Source organism: Bufo bufo, chromosome 5 (genome assembly GCF_905171765.1).
Source record: "Bufo bufo chromosome 5, aBufBuf1.1, whole genome shotgun sequence".
Lineage (NCBI taxonomy): Eukaryota > Metazoa > Chordata > Amphibia > Anura > Bufonidae > Bufo > Bufo bufo.
The window spans coordinates 68,613,320-68,636,007 of NC_053393.1; the positions used below are offsets into that span (position 1 = coordinate 68,613,320).

Below are 22,688 nucleotides of genomic sequence, written 5' to 3' on the forward strand. Positions count from 1 at the left end.
GTACCAGCAAAGTAAATAAGATTAAATAAATCTCACATACGCTTTGCTTGTTTTCTGTGCAGAAATTGACCTGCAGTGCAGATTTAGAAATCCGCAGCATGACAATTAATGTTGGTGGATCTTTTGTGTGGATTTCACCATTTTCAATGGAAAGGTGAGGTGTGGAGCAAATGTGCATCAAATCAGCTCCAGAAAACCGCGGTTTTGGTGTGGAAGCCTACCGCACAGAAGGTCGTCGGGTCATCACTTAAAGGCTGGATCATCCTCTTTAAGTCAGGGTTATGTTGGACTGAATAAATGTGGGCTGGTGGAGTCTAAACTAGTTTTGTAACCGTTTCCAGCCTGCTGAGCATCAACAACTCTGCTTCCGAGGTCCTTAGATATTCCATTTGTTCGGGCCATGATTCACTTCCACAAACGTGTTGTGTAGATCACACCTTGATAGATCCCTGTTCTTCGTCCTCTCACACCTCATTGTCATCCCAATGATTGAAAATGCCTAAATTCACCATCAAATTATCTGCTAATCCTAAAGGTTTACATACTTTTACCCCCCCCCCCCTCATTTATTTATTGAGGAAAATGATCCCAAGTCAAATATTTTTGACTCTTTTGTTTGATGTGGTTATCTTTATCTACTACCGCAGTTTTAGATCAAATTTAGGCAGAAATTTTGAAGGGTTCATGAACTTTCAAGGACCACTGTATAGGTCCACGAGTGACATTGCAGGGGATCGTAGATTGAATCTAGAAAGACCGGACAAGGCCCCGAATAAAAGCATTATACAGAACCACGTCTTAAGTAGTTGAAAAGTCCATTCATAAAACTTTTATTCCACTTACATCAACTTATTACACATGTTCTTTAACAATTATGCTTGGATTGTTCATGAAAATTTTCATAAGACATTAAACAAAGCTAGCCATCATCTCAAGTTATTCCCCTGGTAACTATTTTGTATTGTAATTTTTTACAGCCACATGCATGTTAGGCAAGTATCAAAAACAAAAATAAAACTAAAAAGTTAAATATATGTTTTGTTTCTTTTCTGCTGTGCTTGATATATAGTGAAATTATGGAATACCAAGCATGTACATCTTTAATGCATCAAGTGCTTCTCTCTCTTTTTTTTGTTCTTAGGTTGTCGAAACAATTTAAATACAAATAAAATTGAGAATAGCGACAAAACAAAAAGCAAACGCTAGCCGACCGTAAGGAGAATGGAATGTGAACCGTCTTTTTTTTTTCTTCTTTTTTTAAATTTTTGCTCAGGATTTTGACTGGCTATTGCAAGGGACCATTCACTAAGGAAGTATGTTTAGGCACAGAGAGGGGGGCGCGGGGGGGATCTGATTGCGGACTACAGCACTGCCCTCTAGCAATGCGCTAAGGAAATTTAGAGTCTCCGCCTACAGCGCAAACCAAACGTCCCTTACTCGTCGTTACACAGACCAATATGCAAGCAGTTCATGATGCTTGAATATGGGGAATTAGGAGGCGTGGGGGAAAGGGGGCCCTGGGGTAACCCGCAATGTACCTGAAGTACTCTGCCAACACATTTAAAATATGTATAAAAATTTTTGTATTCCCCATGTTGGTTACCTTAGGAAGTGGGGAAAAGGAAAAAAAAAAAAAATATATATATATGATAAGCCCCCAAATGTTAACTGGCCCTACTCCCTATTAAACACAAAACCACATGGGAAATATAGAAATCCAAATAGAAGTAACATAAACCTTTAATAATTGTAAACAAAAAAAAATAAAAAATAATAAACCTATTTGTGGGACAGTAAGGATGACAATGGTCTATTGTGTCATTTTTTTTTTTTTTGAATGAGGCAGACAGGAAAGGAAGGCTGATTAATTCTCTCCGCCGCATTCTCCTTGCTCAGCTTCATCTCCTTGAGTGTCTGATGTCCACAACTAAAAGGAAAGGAGAGAGAAGTTAGTTCATCGCCCGCACAGAAGAAATGCAATGCTAAAGGGTAACTGTCATATTTTCTTTTTTATCTGCTAGTTTATTAGAGCTAGGCATGTATACCTGAGTTAGCCTGTCAGTGATTGTCAAAAGATATGCAATTACCTTATAATAATAATAGCTTTCATTAATGTCCTCTGTCCCTTTCCACTGCTCCCTTAAAAGACCGTTGCTAGGGCTTGTCCGTCTTCCCTTTAGTGTAAACAGAAGACAGAGAGGCGGTCCTTCACACTGCATGCCTGCATTAGGCTTCAGAGTGAGGAGGCGTGTCTCTCAGTAATCCAATCTGATTGGCTGGCAGGGAGCTGCTGGCTACAGCAGGTGTGTACGGGAAAGTAAGGGAAAGCAGTTTTGGCCTCAGAGAACTGGCAGAAGAGCCATCTTGAGAAGGTCCTCATATTGTAAATGTTTAAATAGCTTTAATTAAAGGAAAAACTCAAGGAAAACAGTGGTATGTGAAGAAACTAAAGATTGCTTTATGCATAAGGCTGCTGCAGCAGTAACCTATGCTAAAATAGATTTTTGTAAATGAACATGACAGTTACCCTTTAAAGGCGTTATCCCGTGATTAACCCCTTCTACCCTGGACCAGTTTTCACCCTCCTGCCCAGGCCAATTTTTTGCAAATCTAACGTGTCACTTTATACGGTAATAACTTTGGAACGCTTTTATTTATCCAAGCCATTCAGAGATTGTACTTCATGACACTCATAAATTTGAGTCAATATATTTCCCATTTATTTATGAAGAAAATCCCAAATTTACCAAAAATTTTGATAAATTCGCAATTTTCTAAATTTCAATTTCTCTGCTTTTAAAACAGAAAGTGATACCTCGAAATATTTATTACTTAACATTCCCCATATGTCTCCTTTATGCTGGCATCATTTTGTAAATATCATAAAAAAATTTTTTTAGGACGTTAGAAGGCTTAGGGGCCGGCAATCCGGATGCAAACTGATGGCATTTGTCAGACGGATCCAGATGCAGATTTGTCTGACAAATGCATCGGAATACCAGGTCCGTCTCTCCGGTGTCATCTGGAAAAACGGATCCGGTATTCATTTTTTAATTTTTTTTTTGCATTTTTAAAGGTCTGCGCCATGTCCCATTTAAAGCACCCTTTACAGTAGAAACTCCCAAAATTGACCCCAATTTGGAAACTAGGGGATAAGGTGCCAGTTATATTGGTACTATTTTGGGGTACATATGATTTTTAGTCGCTCTATATTACGTTTATTTGTGAGGAAAGTTAACCAAAAAAAAAAAAAATGTCTGTTTTGGCACCGTTTTTTTTTTTTTTTTTTTTTACACCATTCATCTGACAGGTTAGAGATCATGTGCTATTTTTATAGAGCAGGTTGTTACGAACGCAATGATATTTATCTACTTTGTTTCAGTTTTAAATAATGTTTTTCTTCAAAAATGCTTTATGTTTTTGTGTCTCTATTTTCTGAGCGCCATACTTTTATTTTTCCGCCGATGTCTTGTGCAGGAGCTCATTTTTTACAGGAAGAGTTGACGTTTTTATTGGTACGATTTTGGGGTACATATGATTTTTTTTGATCATTCAATATTGGTTGTTTTAGCACAGTTTTTATGTATTTATTTTTACAGTGTTCATCTGAGGTGTTAGGTCATATGATATTTTTATAGAGCTGATTGTTACGGATCCGGCAATACCCAATATGTCAACTTTAAAAAAAAAATAAAAAATTATTTCACTTTAATACAATAGCATTTTTGAAAAATAAATAAAATATGTTTTAGTGTCTCCATAGTCTTAGAGCTTTAGTTTTTTTTTTTTTTTTTGGACTGTATTCTATTGCACCGGGCCCCGCTCACTGTAGTAATCTTATCTAAGTGTAGGCATTGTTTAACAATATAATTAATCTTCATTCCAGCACCCTGTACTTACTAAGTTCCAAAGTAGGCTGGAGGGCGGGCGGCTGTAGCGTAACTCCTCCCACTTTATGAATGAAGCAGTCAGCGCGTGACGTAGTGGGTTACGCTACAGCCACCGCCCTCCTGCCTGCTACAGAACTTTTTTGGGGGGGAAAAGTGCGTCTTATAGGGCGAAAAATACGGTAGTTATAGAACTGGTCGTTACAGACGCGGAGATACCCAATATGTGTATTTCTATTTTTTTATTATAAAATCTGGGGAAAGGGGCTTTTTTTTTTTAAACGTTATTTCTGTCCCACTCTGGGACTTTAACTTTTGGGTGTCTGATCCCCTGTGCAATGCATGGCCTGTTAGTGTATTACACCAGGGCTTGACAAATTTCCTTGGAATCTAGGAGCCAGCTAAAAAAGTTAGGAACCGTTTTTTTTTTTTTTTTTAAAACCTTATATTGTCAGCGACAAAAATAACACCTCTTAAATTAACATATAAAGAAGTCTAGAACCAAACAACATGGGCATTATAACAACATATACAGCGGCAGTGTACAGAGTAGAGTTGTTGCGATTCCAAATTTTTTACTGGATTTCAATACCAAAAAAAAAAAAAAAAAAAAAGAAGTATTGCGATACTCGATACCACGCAAAAAAATTAACAAAAAAAGCCACGTGCATTCTGCATTTTAAAAAAATGGCGAATTGCGCAGTTTTATTTTTTCTGTTCTGGCGTTCAACGCATAGATTTTTTTTATATTTTAATAGTTTGTATTTTTTTTGACGTGGCGATATGTTTATATATTTTATATGTGAAATTGGGAATTTTTTTTACACTTTTTTTTTTAAATCACTATCCCCCCCCCCCCTAGGGGCTAGAACCTGGGATTTTTTAATCCCTTGTCCTATTCACCCTAATAGAGCTCTATCAGGGTGAATAGGACCTCACACTCTCCCTGCTACCCTGTGATTTGTGCACAGGGCAGCAGGGAGCTGACTATGGCAGCCGGGGCTTCAGCAGCATCCTGGCTGCCATGGTAACCGATCGGAGCCCCAGGATTACACAGCTGGGGCTCCAATCAGAAGCTGCCACTGCCACCAATGAGGAGGGGAGAGGGGACCCTGTGGCCACTGCCACCAATGAGGAGGGGAGAGGGGACCCTGTGGCCACTGCCACCAATGAGGAGGGGACCCTTTGGCCACTGCCACCAATGAGGAGAGGAGGGGACCCTTTGGCCACTGCCACCAATGAGGAGGGGACCCTGATGCCACTAATGAGGAGGGGAGGGGACCCTGATTCCACTGCCACCAATTTTAATACTGGGAAGTTGAGAGGGGCGGGCGCACTGTGCCACCCATGATTTTAATGGGGTGGGTGGAGCACTGCGCCACGAATGATAATTAACCCTTAATACAGGAGGCAAGTATTGGCAGCAGATCAGCGGCAGTTAACCCCTCAGGTGCCGCACCTGAGGGGTTAACTGCCGCTGATCGCAGCTCCCTGTCAGAGGCAGGGTGACTGCTATGCAATTCTGCTGCCGACACCTGCCTCCTATATTATGTGTTAAATTCTGGACCCATATAAGGTCATCTTTAAGTATTAGGCTACACAGAGCGGCGCCCAGAGATGTCCCGGCACTTATTATTCCTGGGCGCCGCTCCCCATTACCGTCTCCTGCTCCATATGCTAATTACTATCGGAGCAATGGGGAGGAGACTTTAGCTTCCCCTCCTGGGTGTTCCTTCTCCCTGCGCTGCGATTGGACAGCGCTACAGCCAGGGAGAAGGAACGCCAATATGGAAGCTGATGTCTCCTCCCCATCGCTCCAATAGTAATTAGCATATGGAGCAGGAGACAGTAATGGGGCACGGCGGGCCCTAAATAGAGGAAGTTTCCACACCAATCTAATAAGGAGTACATGGGCTTCTCATTCCTCATGTACTAAACCAAAGAGGCAGATTGCCTGCGCATGACCGAGACGTCCATAGGAACCAGCAGGAAAGAGACTACACAGTCTGCATCACTACAGGACTCCGATACTTCAGAATATCACTTACTGTCAAGTTGTCTCGGAGTAATTGCATTATTAATGTGCTATCTTTGTATGATTCTTCACTCAGAGTATCGAGCTCAGCAATAGCTTCATCAAAAGCCTGAAAGAGAGAGAGAAATCAGGTCATGGCTTCGTCAGAAATAGCCATCGCAACGCAGCATCGCCGTCTCTAACGCGCTTACCGTTTTCGCCAGAGAACAGGCTCTTTCTGGGGAGTTTAGGATCTCGTAGAAGAACACGGAGAAGTTGAGAGCCAGTCCGAGCCGGATGGGATGCGTTGGCTGCATCTCCATTTTGCTGATGTCAAAGGCATTTTGATACGCCTGCTGGGACTGCTCCACGATGGCTGGAAGAGAAGAACAGAGGGTTACAACCTGGACTCCTGCCCCTCGTGCTATACTGTACGGACACTTGGATCTGTAAAGCAATCTGTACATACATTTGTAATAGACTTCTTCAACGCCTGCGGTTATTTTGACTGCCTCTAATAGCCTAAATGTTGTAGAACTAACAAACACATATAATGCGCACAATACATTAGGACTGGAAGAGGAAAACGGCAGGAAAGTTTACTTCCGGTGAGATTTATTGTGCAAGGAGGATGCAACCTCTCTCTGCACGGGTGACTTCCTGCCATTAAGACCGCTGACGGCATGTGCAAAACGCAACAGGGGCGGGAGGGGCGCAGCATGGCTTCTATTTCTGCATCGCGCTCCCCTAGCTATTGCCGGAGTCTTTCTGGAACTCCGCAATCCAAGCAGATCAAAGTGACGTACGCATTTAAACTAGGGGTGGGCGATATAAACGATATACTATATCATCGTCATCAATTCAGCTGACAATATAGATTTTTGTAGTGAATTGAAGAAGCTTCTCACTCACCGCTCCTTGGCCTCCCGACTCTGTATCGAGCTGCAGGACCTTGCGTTCACACAGTCAGCCTGGGGGGGGGGGGGGGGGGGGGGGGGGTGGTCGGATGGCTATGGCATGGCGCTGGCTGGGGGACATGATGATGGTGGTAGTGGCACCATGGCAAATAATGATATATTGCGATATAGATTTTAAGCCATATCGCCCAGCCCTAAATTAAACTATACAGATTTTCAAGCCATCAACGAGCATTAAACAGACATTTGTCATCATAATCAAGGGGGTATTCTGGTTATAGAAATAAACAGAGCTGCAACGTTCATTTCCGACCACTCCCCCAGTCCACTTCAGGGGGCTCCCCCGTTCTCGTGATCAGTGGGGACCCCACTGATCTGATAATTTTCAGTTTTTGCTTCTACAGAGGTCAATTCTATAACTTAGTATTATAGTCATACATGTAAGAGGGCCATCCGTTACATATACACCCTCTGGCTCCCAAACCACAGAAATCATTTTTTTTTTTTTTTTGAAGCTTTTATTTTGTGCGTTGTACATTTTCAGGTGGCGCATGAGCCACATGGAGTCAGATCCCACGGTCACAAGCCAAACCTGACACAGGAATAGAAGGTCAGGGCACTACAGCGTGGTAGTGTCACCCCAAAAATAAGCATGAATTAAAGGGGTTGTCTCATCAGCTGATCACCCAAATCCATTAGCATGCCAGGGAAAGGTGCCAGCAAGAAATACCATTCACCTACAGCAGAAATGTAGTATACCATGGGGCCAGAATGACAGATCGTGTAATACTAGGGTATTCTGCCTCACACAGTAGGGTCCCACCCTGGACCCCCACCCCCAAATTCTGAGGAGACTGCAGAATTTTTTTTGGTGCAGCACCTCCAACCTTACCAAGCACAGTGATGAAAATTGTATAGTGGTTGTGCTTGGTATCCATTCACTTGAATGGGGACGAGCTGCACCAAGGCCATGTGACTAACGGTTTTGATGTAACCAGAATCCTTACTGGGAACCTGTGATCTGCAAACAGCCAGCTGCTATGTAGTAGATTGTTCCCCAGCTATTAAAGCATGAATTGTCTGCAATGCAAATAAAGCACCGACGATGCTGTCTCCCGGACGTAACACTGCCCTCTGGCCGAAGACTGACGTCCGCTGTGCTACCCAGTCCTCAAAGTCTCATTCCAAAGCCTGTGCGTGGTTTTATTCTGCCGCATGTGCAAACAGACGCTGATGGGAGCTGAGAGCCAACTGGTTTGTACTGCGCATGCACCAGGGGAAAACATAAAATACATAGCACAGGCACAGGAGGGAAGCAGTCCATCAAAACCATGGGGGATGCAGCTAGACATTAGACTCGACAGTACGCTGGATTCACCTCCACTCCGGAGGCTCATCACCACATGGTTGGGGTGGGTACTTTGAGGTGAAAGGTCCCTTTTAACTAGCTCGCCCTGGCAGACTCCGGTTACTTTCACACTAGCGTTGTGAGGATCCGGCAGGCAGTTCCGTCGACAAAACTGCCTGCCGAATCTAGAAATCTGTATTCAAACGGATATCATTTGTAGACTGATCCGGATCAGTCTGACAAATGCATTGAAATTTCGGATCCGTCTCTCCGGTGTAATCCGGAAAAAACGGATCAGATATTATTTTTTTTCGCATTTTTAAAAGGTCTGACTGGGAAACCGGATCCGGTTTTCCAGGAACACTTGGTACCGGATCTGGCATTAATATATTTCAATGGGAATTAATGCTGGATTCGGCATGTGTTCCGGAATTTTGGACGTAGAAAATTCCTCAGCATGCTGTGGCATTTTCTCCGGCCAAATACTGTAAATGGACTGAAGACATCCTGAACAGATTTCTCCTAATGCATTCTGAATGGAAAGCAAACTGAAGCTTTTTCCCCCCCCCCGGTATTGAGCCCCTGTGACGGAACTAAATACCGGAAAAGTATAACACTAGTCTGAAAGTACCCTCAGGGTGCGAATATATATTTGTCTCAGAAACTGGCAGGTGACATACTTCCCCTGGGTAAATATCTGGCTTGCTGGCGCTTTCACGTCTCAGGAGGTGCCAACCCTTGTAGGCCTGAAACAATTACTTGAATTAAACGATTAACTCGACACAAAAGAATCCTCAATGCTAATTTTTTGCATCAATGATTTGTTTGTGCCATGTGACCATGGAGTAAGCATGGAGCTTGCCATTACTTGCGCTCTGTGCCCACCCGCCTGCCCGCGCCGCACTGGCTCCTGATGTGCACACATCCTCAGGACGTAGTGCATGTAAGCGCGCACTATAACATCAGGTCGCAGTGCAGCGCGTGAAGAAGAGGATGGAAGATCTCTGGAGTGTTGGCAGCGCCCCCCTACAGGAAAGGCAAGTATTTTAGTTCACTGGCGCTGCGGCTGGGCACTGATGGCTAGGAGGGGGAGTGGGGGAGCTGGTGGCATTGGAGGGGGAACTGCTGGAACTAGGGGAGGTACCTGATGGCAACGGGGGCTGATGAGTTTTCATAGAAAACGTTCTTTTAATTAGTTTTTTCTTATTAGAGTACTAAATTAATCAGTAGAATACTTTATTACTAAAATAATCGATAGCTGCAGCCCTAAACACTTCGAGTTAGTTGTGGCATCCTAGTGGCAGATCGACCAAGACCTAACGCCCCCTCTTTTCCGCAGTGATCAATTAGAGACCCATGCACATCCGTACACACACACAAATAAGGAAGCAGCCATTACTTTTCTTGTCGTCTCCGCTAGCTACTTCAGCCAGGTAACGGTAATAGTCTCCCTTCATTTTCAAGTAGAAAACTTTGCTTTCGGCTTGTGATGCCTTGGGAACCAAGTGCTTTTCCAGAAGACTCTGAAAGACACAAGAAATACAAGGTTAGCATAGGAACCGATGACCCCGGCACAGCCAGGCCGCTTGTGTCAGCGACAGGAGGGTGGCCACCCAGCGACAAAGGAGTACCCACCCTCCAATACACTTGTGCAAAACGTTTGATTCCATTCAGTTCTTTTCACTGAATCACATTCTGCTGACCGTTATAACCAAAGGGTTAAATAAATGAAAAGTGGATTAAAAAACAAACAAAAAAAAACTGCTTTTGCATGCAATATAGTAGACCATGATGTCAGACAACCAGATCTCTAGGTGCACTATATACACAGTCTACCACTAGGAGGAGCAAGACAGATAGGAAAATGCGCTGTAAACCGTACGCCCATATACACACCCAGCCGTCATGTCACTGCTTAACCCATCATGTTCATGGACAGACACTTTTTCAAGGCTTGTTCTTACTACAAAGTGATGGCATATCGGTAGGACACAGGGTCACTATGTTTGGGGGGCCGTGCTGACCTTTCTGTGCATAAGGAGGGTCCATAGGGCTGCCTTTCTTTGAACCTGGGGAACAGTGGGGGCTCTGGCAGTCAGCCTCTTAATGATCACAAGCGTGCAATAGGAAGAACCCTTTAACTAGACCCTCCTCCATTGGCAGATGGGGAGGTAAGTGGCATTAGTGACCGTGATACAGGTGAACCTGCTGCGATCACGCCGCGACATTGCCCGCCATGATACTTCATAAATGGTCGGCTCTGAACCTTTACACTGGGCCGACCGGTATTCGGGAACGTACGCATGGAGCAGCAAATAATAGGTTATATGCATTACAGTCATTTGCACAGCTCTGAATATCCTATTTGAAAGCAAACAAAATGACGGTTCCGCCCCGAGCCCTCAACTACCGACGTCAGAGGAATGTTTCTTGTACGTGTGGTGACTCCCTGACCTGGATAATGCAGACGGTTAGCGGTGCAATGCTAGCCAGGAAAAAAGGTCCTCTGTCGGCCAGGACACCAGTATGAACAGGGCTGGCTACTTTTAGAGTTAGAGGGGTTGTCAGAGTTATATAAAAACCACGTAAACGGCCTAAAATAGCAAATTAATGGATACTTATCCGGTTTCTCCTCTGCTTCTTCCTGCACTTTACGCTGCAGCCAATCACTGGCCGCAGCAGAGACATCCTGTGCATGGCTAAGGCCAGTGATTGGCTGCAGCAGCGGCTTGTGCAAGCATCGTCACTGCTGCAGTCAAGAAGATGACTACAGTAGAGGGAAAACCGGAACGCAGCGCTCGAAGAAACAGCGGAGTAAGCGGGTAGGTATCATAGAAACATAGAATGTGTCGGCAGATAAGAACTAGGGATGTCCCGATACCATTTTTTTAAGACTGAGTACGAGTACCGATACTTTTATTTAAGTACTCACCGATACCAATTACCGATACTAATTTTAACAATAAAATACACACACGTGTATTTTCTGACCACTGACCAACCAAAAGGCCCAAAAACAGAACTATAACATTCCAAGGAGACGTTATACTGTATGGGGGGCAGCCACAAGGAGACGTTATACTGTATGGGGGGCAGCCACAAGGAGACGTTATACTGTATGGGGGGCAGCCACAAGGAGACGTTATACTGTATGGGGGGCCGCCACAAGGAGACGTTATACTGTATGGGGGGCCGCCACAAGGAGACGTTATACTGTATGGGGGGCCGCCACAAGGAGACGTTATACTGTATGGGGGGCCGCCACAAGGAGACGTTATACTGTATGGGGGGCCGCCACAAGGAGACGTTATACTGTATGGGGGGCAGCCACAAGGAGACGTTATACTGTATGGGGGGCAGCCACAAGGAGACGTTATACTGTATGGGGGGCAGCCACAAGGAGACGTTATACTGTATGGGGGGCAGCCACAAGGAGACGTTATACTGTATGGGGGGCAGCCACAAGGAGACGTTATACTGTATGGGGGGCAGCCACAAGGAGACGTTATACTGTATGGGGGGCAGCCACAAGGAGACGTTATACTGTATGGGGGGCAGCCACAAGGAGACGTTATACTGTATGGGGGGCAGCCACAAGGAGACGTTATACTGTATGGGGGGCAGCCACAAGGAGACGTTATATACTGTATGGGGCAGCCACAAGGAGACGTTATACTGTATGGGGGGCAGCCACAAGGAGACATTATACTGTATGGGGACAGCCACAAGGAGACGTTAGACTGTATGGGGACAGCCACAAGGAGACGTTATACTGTATGGGGCAGCCACAAGGAGACGTTATACTGTATGGGGGCAGCCACAAGGAAACGCTACTGTAAGGAGTCAGGACAACAATTTTTGAAGCCCCCCTCCTCAGTATAATAGTCTTGTGGCCATCATACAGTAATGTATATTTCTTCTTGCCCTAATGCCTGCTTTTAGAGATCAATGTGCAGCTTGCAGGCAGGAAGGGAAGGACCAGGGCCATAGAAGACAGACACTATCTCCTTTAGAGGGACTCGCTCCTGGCAAACACAGCTCTGCTGCAGTGAATGCAGTGGAGCAGACTGTAATGTAATTATAGTTATTTCAGGGACTCAGAGAATCGTCTGAGAGTTTATTAGTTAAAACGAATCGAATGAGTCCGAGACTGTGTCACCCCAGACTTCCTGCTCTGCTACATGCACCCTGTACACACACAGCTCCACTACATGCTATGCTAATAATGCCCCCCTTCCCCCCCTGACGGACTTACAGGGAGCCGCAGAGCAGGAGGCCTGGCAGGGACTCGGTGACACGGTCTGTGACTCATTGGATTCTTTTAACTAATAAACTGTCAGACGATTCTCTGAGTCTCTGCACTACGCTCCCTGTGCTGTGAGTCAGTGCTGGCTGCCTCTGATTGGTTGGAGGGCGGGGAGGGGCGGGGCCGAGCTAGCTTCCACTCTAGGCTCCTATTACACTGCCTGCTGCTGCCTGTGAAGCTGTTAGCTGTGCGAGATGCAGGGGCCGCGGACGGACACAGAAGCGGCGCACAGGTATCGGCAGTGGTATCGGGGACATTTGCACGAGTACATGTACTCGTGCAAATGCCCGGTATCGGTCCCGATACCGGTATCGGGACATCCCTAATAAGAACCATTTGGCCCATCTAGTCTGCCCAATATACTGAATACTATGGATAGCCCCCGGCCCTATCTTATATGAAGCATGGCCTTATGCCTATACCATGCATGCTTAAACTCCTTCACTGTATTTGCAGCTGCCACTTCTGCAGGAAGGCTATTCCATGCATCCACTACTCTCTCAGTAAAGTAATACTTCCTGATATTACTTTTAAACCTTTGCCCCTCTAATCCATTCACTTACATGGGTTACCTTAGTTTTTATACAACTCGGACGATCCCTTTAAGGCCACATTCACATGATAAAATTACCTCAACCCTCCAGTTCAACAAAATCACATTAACTGGGAATTAAAATAAATAAATAAAAATTACACGGTGCCATCCCTTTCATCAGCAGATCCTCCAATTCTCAAGCCCCTTTTCTGCCATCCAAGATGGCCGCCCCGCTTCTTGGTCTACCTGATGCATACTGTAGATTTGGTAGTCTCAGACACTTCCTGTTTGTCCAGTCCTGGTCTTAGACTGGCCAGTGCTGGCCCATCAGAGGGCGGCAGGGAGTATCTTGGACTCTGAGAATAGGTGCGGCCATTTTGGAAGGCAGAAGAAAAGTCCTGTAATTAGGAGATCTGCAGCTGAAAGGAGGTAACACCGTAAGCGTTCTGCCCATTGCTCAGTTCATGTACATTATATTTTTTTTTCTTGAACTGGAGGGTCCCTTTAAAAAGGGTTTCCCATCTGAGACAATAGGTGCAAAACTCTAGGCTATGCCCTCATTGTCTGATAGGTGCGGGCCACCTAAACCGAGAACGGAGCGGGGAAGGTGGTGGCCAGAGGACCACCAAGCGTTCTCCCCATAGCAGTGAGTGGAAGCGCACCGCGCTTGAGCAAACATCGCTCCCATTCATTTCTGTGGGGCAGATGAAAACAGCTGAGCCAGCACTCGGCTATTTTCGGCAGCCCCACAGAAATGAGTAGAGGGGTGCGCCCTCCACAACTTCCGGGGCTTTGTTCTCGGTTTGGGTGTGGTCCCAGGAGGTGGGACCCGCACCTATCAGACAATGGGAGCGTATCCTAGCAATATGCACCCATGGTCTCAGATGGGAATTGCCCTTTAAGGCCAGTCTCAGACTAGAAAGTTCACTGCAGCAAAATAGGATGCATGTGGGGGCGCGATTTCCCGTCCTGAATTCTGCCCCTCTGCCAGGACCTCACGGCATTATTATGATTTGTAATGCTGTGTGTCCCTGCCAGACTTCAGATCTACTGAACTGTCCTGAAATAATGCCATCCGTACAGTTCAGTAGATCTCAGGTCTGGCAGGAACTCACGGCATTAAATCATTATAATACCACGAGGCCCTGTCAGAGGAGAAGGATTTAGGACGGGAAATCACGCCCCCCCCCCAACACACAGCGTTTCCCGCAGTGTACTTGCTCGTCTGAGACCGGCCTAATAATCCGCAATACCGTATCCTGTAGCCCTCGTTTTATACACAGGCACTTAAAGTTCTTGCATTGCTTTTGAACTGAAGAAATATTGCTGTGCCGTGTTCTACGGCATACCATGTTATGGAGAACCACCTTGGAGGCACGTGTCATTCCTGAGGCACCACAGTACAGGACTATGCCGATGGTCATATAAAGGACATTTTCAGAAGCATCCAATTAAAGGGAGTTTCCTGAGATTTAGGCTAGGGCTACACAGTGACGTGTCGCACAACAACAACGGTACAACTACATTGCGCCAGTCAATGGTCTTGCACTACAACATGCTGCGACGTGACAGTCGCACAGAAATCCAACCTGGACGGATTTTTTGCGACTGCTGTGTGCCGTCGCAGTACGACACCATTGACTGTCATAAAAATTGTTGTGCGACTTTTCAGGGACAAATGTCTCCGGGTTGCCCTAGCCTTAAATACTGATGACCTTTCCTTGGGATAGGTCATCAATATCGGATTAGTAGGGATCCAACGCCAAAGGCCCCTTCAGGAGGTGGCGCCAGATGTCACATGGCCTTTGCATAAGCGCAGTCCCATTGAAGTGAAGGGGATAGAGCTGCAATACCAAGAACGGCCACTACGCGCCATACAGCGATGTGCTTGGCGTAGTATGACCAGAAGCCTGATCGGCAGGGGTTTCGGAATTTGGACTCCCACCATCCAGACACCGATGGCCAAGGATAGGTCATCGATTTTTAACCCCTTTAAATGAATGTCAGGTTACGAGCTTGCCCAACATGGGGTGAGCGAAGGCAGGAAACGCCTTAAAAAAATAAAAAAAACTGTAGCTAAAACCTACGTCTCCCGTCTAATGGTCCAGATGAATGCACTCATTGTAAAGCTGAAGCAGTTCATGTGTATACCAGCATACTCGTACAGCTTAGATCATGTATGCAAATGGCTCTGGAGGTTCTCAGATCTGAAGATATGCCAAAAAAAAAACAAAAACTTCAGTATGGGGGGCAGGGAACGGTCAGGACTCCTTGTCTGTAAAGCCTGAAGAAGGATATATACTGCACTCGGCTGTTGGGCGGTGGGCCCTTTAAGAATGTATAAGTGGGCAGAATATGCGAGGGAACAGCTGAGTCTGGAAATCCTAGAAGCAGGGCTGGACGCCGCCGCGCTCCCGGGTTGCTAGGAGGAATATTTGTCAGGAAGTCCTGATTTCTTTAGGAGTTGGGCGTATTGTGGTAACGGGAATACTAGCGCGTCGCCCGACACACCCAGTGACACATACCCGCACAGGACTTTGTACTCGGGAGTAGGCTGCTCCAGACCTGCAATTCCAGAACGGCTCAGAGCCTTTTATTACAAGGTACGGGGCCACGAGGTCCTGAACACGGAAATGAGGACATTGGGAACCTGGTCTGCGGATTCAGCTCCCCCGCTCTGCATAAAATGAAGACATTATTCTCACACCCAGGATTTGGTCAGGGGTTTGCATCAGGATTTGGTAGCCCAAAATCAGCCTTTCCATTACATTCCTGCTGATGGGATCCAGTCCTGGTGTAAAATACCGACCAAACCCGCGACGTCTGAAGGCGGCTTGAATTAAACAGGTTTTCAGCGAGTTTTTATTTTACGGATAACCGTCACTCTGGATAGGTCATCAGTATCTGATCGGTGGGGGTTCGACACCCGGGACTGTTTCAGAAGGCGCCAGTGCTCACAGTAGTGCCGTGGCCTGCTCACGTACATTGTATAGCGGCTGTGCTTGGTATCGCGCTCAGCCCCATTCACTTCTATGGGGCAGCACCCCGCCGTCATGTGACAGATGAATGGTGATGTCACCAAAGCTGGAGAAGACCGCAGCGCTACTGCGAGAGCCCCGCGCCTTCTCAAACAGCTGATGGGCCGGGTCCCAGGTGTCAGACCCCACCAATCAGATACTGATGACCTATCCAGAGGATAGGTCATCAGTAGGAAAGTCTCATAAAACCCCTTTAGTGGCCTTTTCAGCAGCAGACAACTAAACGTGTCCATAAATGTTAGGGGGGGGGGCTATCCAGAGTGTATGGGGGTGTCCCGACTCCCCCTCAAAGGAAGAGAAGATAAGCAGCCACCAGAGATGTCCGGAAGCAGCTTATTCCTCCTGCCGATTGAAAACTGTCACTTTTCATGGGCCTGCGTTGCAATAATTTCCCCCCAAATTTATCAAAATGTTGCACTTTGATCAATCTGGCCCATCTGTAAACGTGACACTTGTGCCTAGAGTTGTCAGAGCGGTTTTCTACGCCGTCTTCACACCAGAATGAATGAGATTGCACCATTTTCTGCAGTTGATAAACCAGGCGCCACCTAATAACAGCGAACCATCCACGCTTCACCATCCACTTTAAAAATAGACAAGAGCAGCGGATATTCCCATTTGGAACATTCATGGCATATTGATAGGAGCAGGCCCCACACCTATCCTGAGAACGTGGCCCGTCCACAAACAAAGCATGCGTGAGGTCCTCTCCATTTGCCGCTATGGGAGTTCAGCGTGCTTGGCTACTTTCAGAAACGGTAAGTGGGAACAGCCACACACAGCCGGCGCTCGGCTATTTTCATAAGTCCAATAGCGGTAAATGGAGGGGTGGCCACGTGGCGTGGTTTGCTCTCCATTCCTTTGTGGGCCCAGTTTATGAGATAGCAGCAGGTCCCACAGGTGAGACCAGCACCCATCAGACAACCTATTGATATGCCAGATGGGAATACACCTTTAAGGGTAGATATCAATCGGGAGATCTTCCAGATTTAATGGGATCTGCTGAGTGTGGAAGGTCTATGTAAGACTTAGCAGGTCTCATCACAATTAAGGGCTCCACCAATAAACATGGCCGCCTTAACCATGGAATGGCCTCTGGTGGTTTCTGCTGGCACAAAGGACGGTTAGCTTCTGCTGAACAGTCACATTATACCCTATGGCCCAATCAAGTGAAATTTAAAGGGGTTCCCTCATCTTGCCGATAAGCAGCCGCGCACTCACCGATTCCGTGGCTCCCATTGCAAGGTGTGGGAGCTTCAGAAACAGCGTAGAGCAGCAGACTAGGGGGACCGCACAGTTCACCGATCTACGCTACAGAATCCGTGAGCGCTGGGACGCTCTGCTGGCCGGGACTTAGTCTTATCTCACTTTAGTAATGGCGGGATTAAATAACCCCCTCTAACAACAAATGATCCCTTTAGGGGGCATTCACACAAACGTATCCGTTTTGCAGTAGGCAAACTCCGGGTTCGCAAAACATGGATACTGGCCTTTTGCGGATCAGCACTTTACGCCCTTTCTTAGAAATGCATATTCTTGTTTGCAAAACGGACAAGAATAGGACATTTTTTTATTTATTTTTTTAAGCAGGGCCGCAGAATGGACACACGGATGTGGACAGCGCACAGTGTGCTATATGCAACTTTTTCGGCCCCATTGAAATGGATAGGATGTGGTTCGAAAATCCAGTCGTGTGAAAGCCCCCTTAGTCAACAGATGACAAAATATCACCTGGAAAGAAGATGTCCATGGCGTTCAACTCACTGCGGACTATATTTCTGGGTAGGTTATTTCAAGGAAAGACTGGTCGCACTCCACCCGCTGTGACTGAACCTGTCGGACCAGTCAGGCCGCATCGCCTTAATGACTGGTCAGCAGGCGATCGCTCGTTCAACCATCAACCTACTTCTGTCTATTAACGTATGGCCACTTATGAGAGAGGGGGCAGATAAACTACCAGCGATCCCTGAAATCACTCTCCCCCGGTCAGAGTTCCCGGTTACAGCCACAATTACCATACTACTGACTAGGGATCGACCGATTATCGGTTTGGCCGATATTGAGGATTTTGAACGTTATCGGTATCGGCATCTATTTTGCAGATATACCGATAACATATTGGGAACACAGAACGCGCTGCTCTCAGCGCTCTCCGTGTTCCCTCTGCAGCACAGGGGAGAAGGAAGCAGTGTCTCCTCCCCCTGTGCTGCTGCTGCCGCCAATGAGAGGAGAGAACATAAGAGGAGGGGAGGGGCTGTGGCCGCTGCGCCACCAATGAAGATAAGCCTTTCATTCATTCATATAGAGGAGGCGGGAGCTGGCTGCAGAATCACATAGCCGGCTCCCGACCTCTATGAGCGATAGCTGCGATCCGCGGTAGTTAACTCCTCAGGTGCCGCGGATCGCAGCTACCGCTCATAGAGGTCGGGAGCCGGCTATGTGATTCTGCAGCCAGCTCCCGCCTCCTGTATATGAATGATTGAGAGATTTATCAGCCAGCCCCCAAGCCCCCCAGTATTAATCATTGGTGGCGCAGTGCGCCCCCCATCCCAGTATTAAAAACATTGGTGGCGCAGTGCGACCCCCCCCACCCAAGCCCCCCCCCCCCAGTATTAATCATTGGTGGCAGTGGCCACAGGATCCCCTCTCCCCTGCTCCTCCGATCGGAGCCCCAGCAGTGTAATCCTGGGGCTCCGATCGGTTACCATGGCAGCCAGGACGCTATTGAAGCCCTGGCTGCCATGGTAAGCTCCATGCTGCTGTGTGCACAAAGCACAGAGCAGCAGGGACAGTGTGAGCTCCTATTCACCCTGATAGAGATCTATCAGGGTGAATAGGACAAGGGTTCTAGTCCCTAAAGGGGCTAAAAGTTAGTTAAAAAAAAAAAAAAATATTAAGTATAAATGAAAAAAATTTAAAAAAAAAAAAAAAAAAAAAAAAAAATACACATTAACAATAAACATAAATTTTCAGCAGATTTGTGTAGGAAATTTTTTTTTTTCTCAAAAATGAAAATTCCCAGAATATCGGTATAAATTATCGGCCATCGGCCTGAAAGTTCACAAATTATCGGTATCGGCCCTAAAAAAATCAATATCGGTCGATCCCTACTACTGACTGATGGCAGATCGCCTGAATTACACCCAAAGACGGGCTGGATGCTTCGAAATTCAGCCACTTTTTGCTTTTTTCAAGTAGTATTTTCCTCTGCATAAAATGTCCCAAAAAAAAGCCCCATAGCAAATAGCAAAGATTGTATTCTGGAAAAATAAGCTCCAGAGAAGTGACAGCAGCGTAAATATATGTGCTCGTGTGAACTATACCGGGCATTCAACACAAAATACGCTGTGCATCGTGCTGCGTGAACATGGTCTAAGGCGCGGTGCACATCTGGGTGGGCTAGTTCTGCTGGATTCCTGACATGGCGGAGCACACCGACTAGATCCGTTTACCAGACCTCCGAGTGGGGCGATATTTTATTCTGCATCTCCTAACGGAGCCTCCAATGTGAACACGCCTTAACCAGTCCTGAGACCATTCTCCACTGAACTCTATGGAGACTGCAGCGCTGAGAATAGCTAGGCAGGGCCTGTAGTCTATGTGCAGCTTTCCCACAAAAGGAACCAGGAAGCACAAGGCAGGAAGCACTTCCCGTTAGTCATAAGCCTAGGGAGACATGTGCCCGACATCTGTGCGGCATCATCCAAAGAGCGGCCCGACCGAGGGAGTGGGTGGGAGAGCGGACTTCAATGTAAACTGGCCCTACAATAAGAATATCCTGATTTGTTAAAGGGGTTGCGTCACTTCACTAAATGGCATTTATCATGTAGAGAAAGTGAATACAAGGCACTTACTAATGATTTGCGATTGTCCGTATTGCTTCCTGGTTTCATTTTTCCATCACGTTATACATTGCTTGTTTCCATGGTTACAGACCACCCTGCAGTCCATCAGTGGTGGTCGTGTTTGCACATTATAGGAAACCGCATCAGCCTCTCTGGTGGCCAGGACCATGGGAGAGCATATAGGCTGGTGTTTTTTCCTATAGTGTGCAAGCACGACCACCACTGATGGATTGCTGGGTGGTCGTAACCATGGAAACAAGCAGAGTATAATGTGATTGAAAAATGAATCCAGCCAGCAAAGGAAGCAATATGGACAATCACGATACATTAGTAAGTGCCTTGTATTCACTTTCTCTACACAATAAATGCCATTTGCTGAAGTGAGACAACCCCTTTAACATGTTTGTGCAAAAATGGATAAAATTTTAAATAAAAAAGGTTGAAAACATCCCAAGATCTGGACCACATTATTTACAAGGGGTTTTCTAGGACTATTATATTAATAGTGAATCATTACGATAGGTCATCGGCATCTGATCAGAGGTCTGACTCCCAGCACCCCTGAGGCTCACTTGATTGCTGCGTCCTCTTCAATAATTACTTGCATACCAGCTAGATTATAGCAGAGGTGCAGTGTAATTACAGCCGTCCACCCCATTCACTTGGACGAGAGGGGAAGATATAATTATCCTGCACCGTCCCTGCAACTTAGACAGGGTACAGATGAATACTGAAGAGCGCTTCCCGCATTCAGCAGGTGATCGGCGGCACGTTTACATGGGCAGATTGTTGGGAACAAGCGTTCACAGGAACAGTCGTTCCTAATAATCTGCCCAATTCTCGGGCCGCATAAATGCACCTTAAAGGGATATTCCCATCTGAGAAAATGGGGGTGTATTGCTAGGATATGCCCCCATTGTCTGATAGCGGTGGGACCTGCACCTACAACGAGAACCGTCCACCACCAAGCGCTGCTCCTATAGAAGTGAATGGGAGCGCACCGCGCATGCGTGGCCCATTCTCCCATCAATTTCTATGGGGCAGACAGCAATAGCAAAGCCAGCGCTCGGCTTTTTTCGGCGGCCCCATAGAAATGAATAGAGGGCGGCTGCGCATGTGCAGTGCACCCTCCGTTTATTTCCCGACTACATTCTCAGTGTAGGTGTGGGTCCCAGCACCTATCAGACAATGGATGGGGCATATCCTAGCAATACACCCCCATTGTCTGAGATGGAAAAAACCCTTTAACTCTCTGAGCATCACTGCGACCAGAGAGCCCCCCGTAGTGATGACACACAACCACACTGGTAATTGCAATGCTTCTCTGTGGACATCCTTATCTTCACCGCTCAAGAGCTATCATACTGTTGTTATCCCGATTCTACACCTACTATTATACTAAGAAAGCAACTTCCACCTCTCAAAAGCAGTCAACTGACAATGGACTACTACTGAAGGACAAGAATTTGTATCTCATTTTCAATAGCATAGTACTCCTAAAATATAAAAGAAAAACCAAAAATTCAAAAAAAGTTCTGAGAATACCAAGTAACAAAAACATACAAAACACCTAATGGAAGCGTTCCTTTCAGGCCTCATGCACAAGTCCAATCTGTCTCTGCATCTTGCGGATCACAGGCCCATTGAAATCAATGGGTTCACACCGCGGTTTGGCCAGTGCCTGTGTTTTGCAGACCCGCGGTTTGCGGTCCATGTGCATGAGGCCTTAAAGGGATTCTGTCATCAGAAATTACTCCTATAACCTAAACATATGGCGATGTCCCTAGTTATTCAGTGAATCCTAAAGCGACTTTATCAAATGATCCTGTGGCTCTATAATCATAAAAAAGACGTTTATATCACCTGTCAATCACTTCAAAATGTGTCCAAGGGGACGTCTCATGCTGAAAGGTGCCCAGCTGCAGCCATCTTGTTTATGTGCCCAGCGCCGCCTCAAGTGAAATCGCCGCCCTCCCTTTTATTATATCTGCCTACTTCAGTTCGTGGCCGCCTCTGTAACCTCCGCTCGCTTCAGCCAGATCCCGCGCGTGCGCCCTAGGTATAACCTAATGCTCCCGTGTGGACTACTGGCATCGGCCTCGTTTTGCGAAGTGCGCATGCGCCGGCTGGCGCACTTCGCTCGGACCTCCACAGACCGGCCTGGATGGGCTGTAATAGGGCGGTCTGTGGAGGTTCGAGCGAAGTGCGCCAGCCGGCGCATGCGCACTTCGCAAAACGAGGCCGATGCCAGTAGTCCACACGGGAGCATTAGGTTATACCTAGGGCGCACGCGCGGGATCTGGCTGAAGCGAGCGGAGGTTACAGAGGCGGCCACGAACTGAAGTAGGCGGATATAATAAAAGGGAGGGCGGAGATTTCACTTGAGGAGGCGGCGCTGGGCACATAAACAAGATGGCTGCAGCTGGGCACCTTTCAGCATGAGACGTCCCCTTGGACACATTTTGAAGTGATTGACAGGTGATATAAAAGTCTTTTTTATGATTAGAGCCACAGGATCATTTGATAAAGTCACTTTAGGATTCACTGAATTACTAGGGACATCGCCATATGTTTAGGTTATAGGAGTAATTTCTGATGACAGAATCCCTTTAATACTGATGGCCTATCCTTAGGCTAGATCACAATACCCGATCAGTGTGGGTCTGACCCCTAGGACCCCTGGAAGATGTTGCAGCGCTGCAGCCTCTTCCTCGGCCTGACACTACATCCATTGGCCACATGGCAGTAGTGCAGATCAGTCCCATTCAACCGAATGGGACTGAGCTTCCATACAAACC

The 22,688-nt window shown here is 46.5% G+C and overlaps 1 protein-coding gene across 2 annotated transcripts in view; it reads right to left on the bottom strand.

Annotated features, from left to right (window-relative positions):
• Positions 1-1,786: 1,786 nt before the first annotated feature.
• YWHAZ (tyrosine 3-monooxygenase/tryptophan 5-monooxygenase activation protein zeta) overlaps positions 1,787-22,688 on the bottom strand; it is a 29,008-nt gene continuing 8,106 nt past the window's right edge. For both annotated transcript variants that reach the window (XM_040434275.1, XM_040434274.1), the window contains exons 3-6: positions 9,566-9,689; positions 6,114-6,277; positions 5,936-6,031; positions 1,787-1,927 (exon numbers count right to left, since the gene is read on the bottom strand). In XM_040434275.1, the coding sequence (XP_040290209.1) occupies positions 1,865-1,927; positions 5,936-6,031; positions 6,114-6,277; positions 9,566-9,689 (447 nt within the window). In that variant the 3' untranslated portion in view covers positions 1,787-1,864. The remainder of the gene's footprint in view (positions 1,928-5,935; positions 6,032-6,113; positions 6,278-9,565; positions 9,690-22,688) is intronic.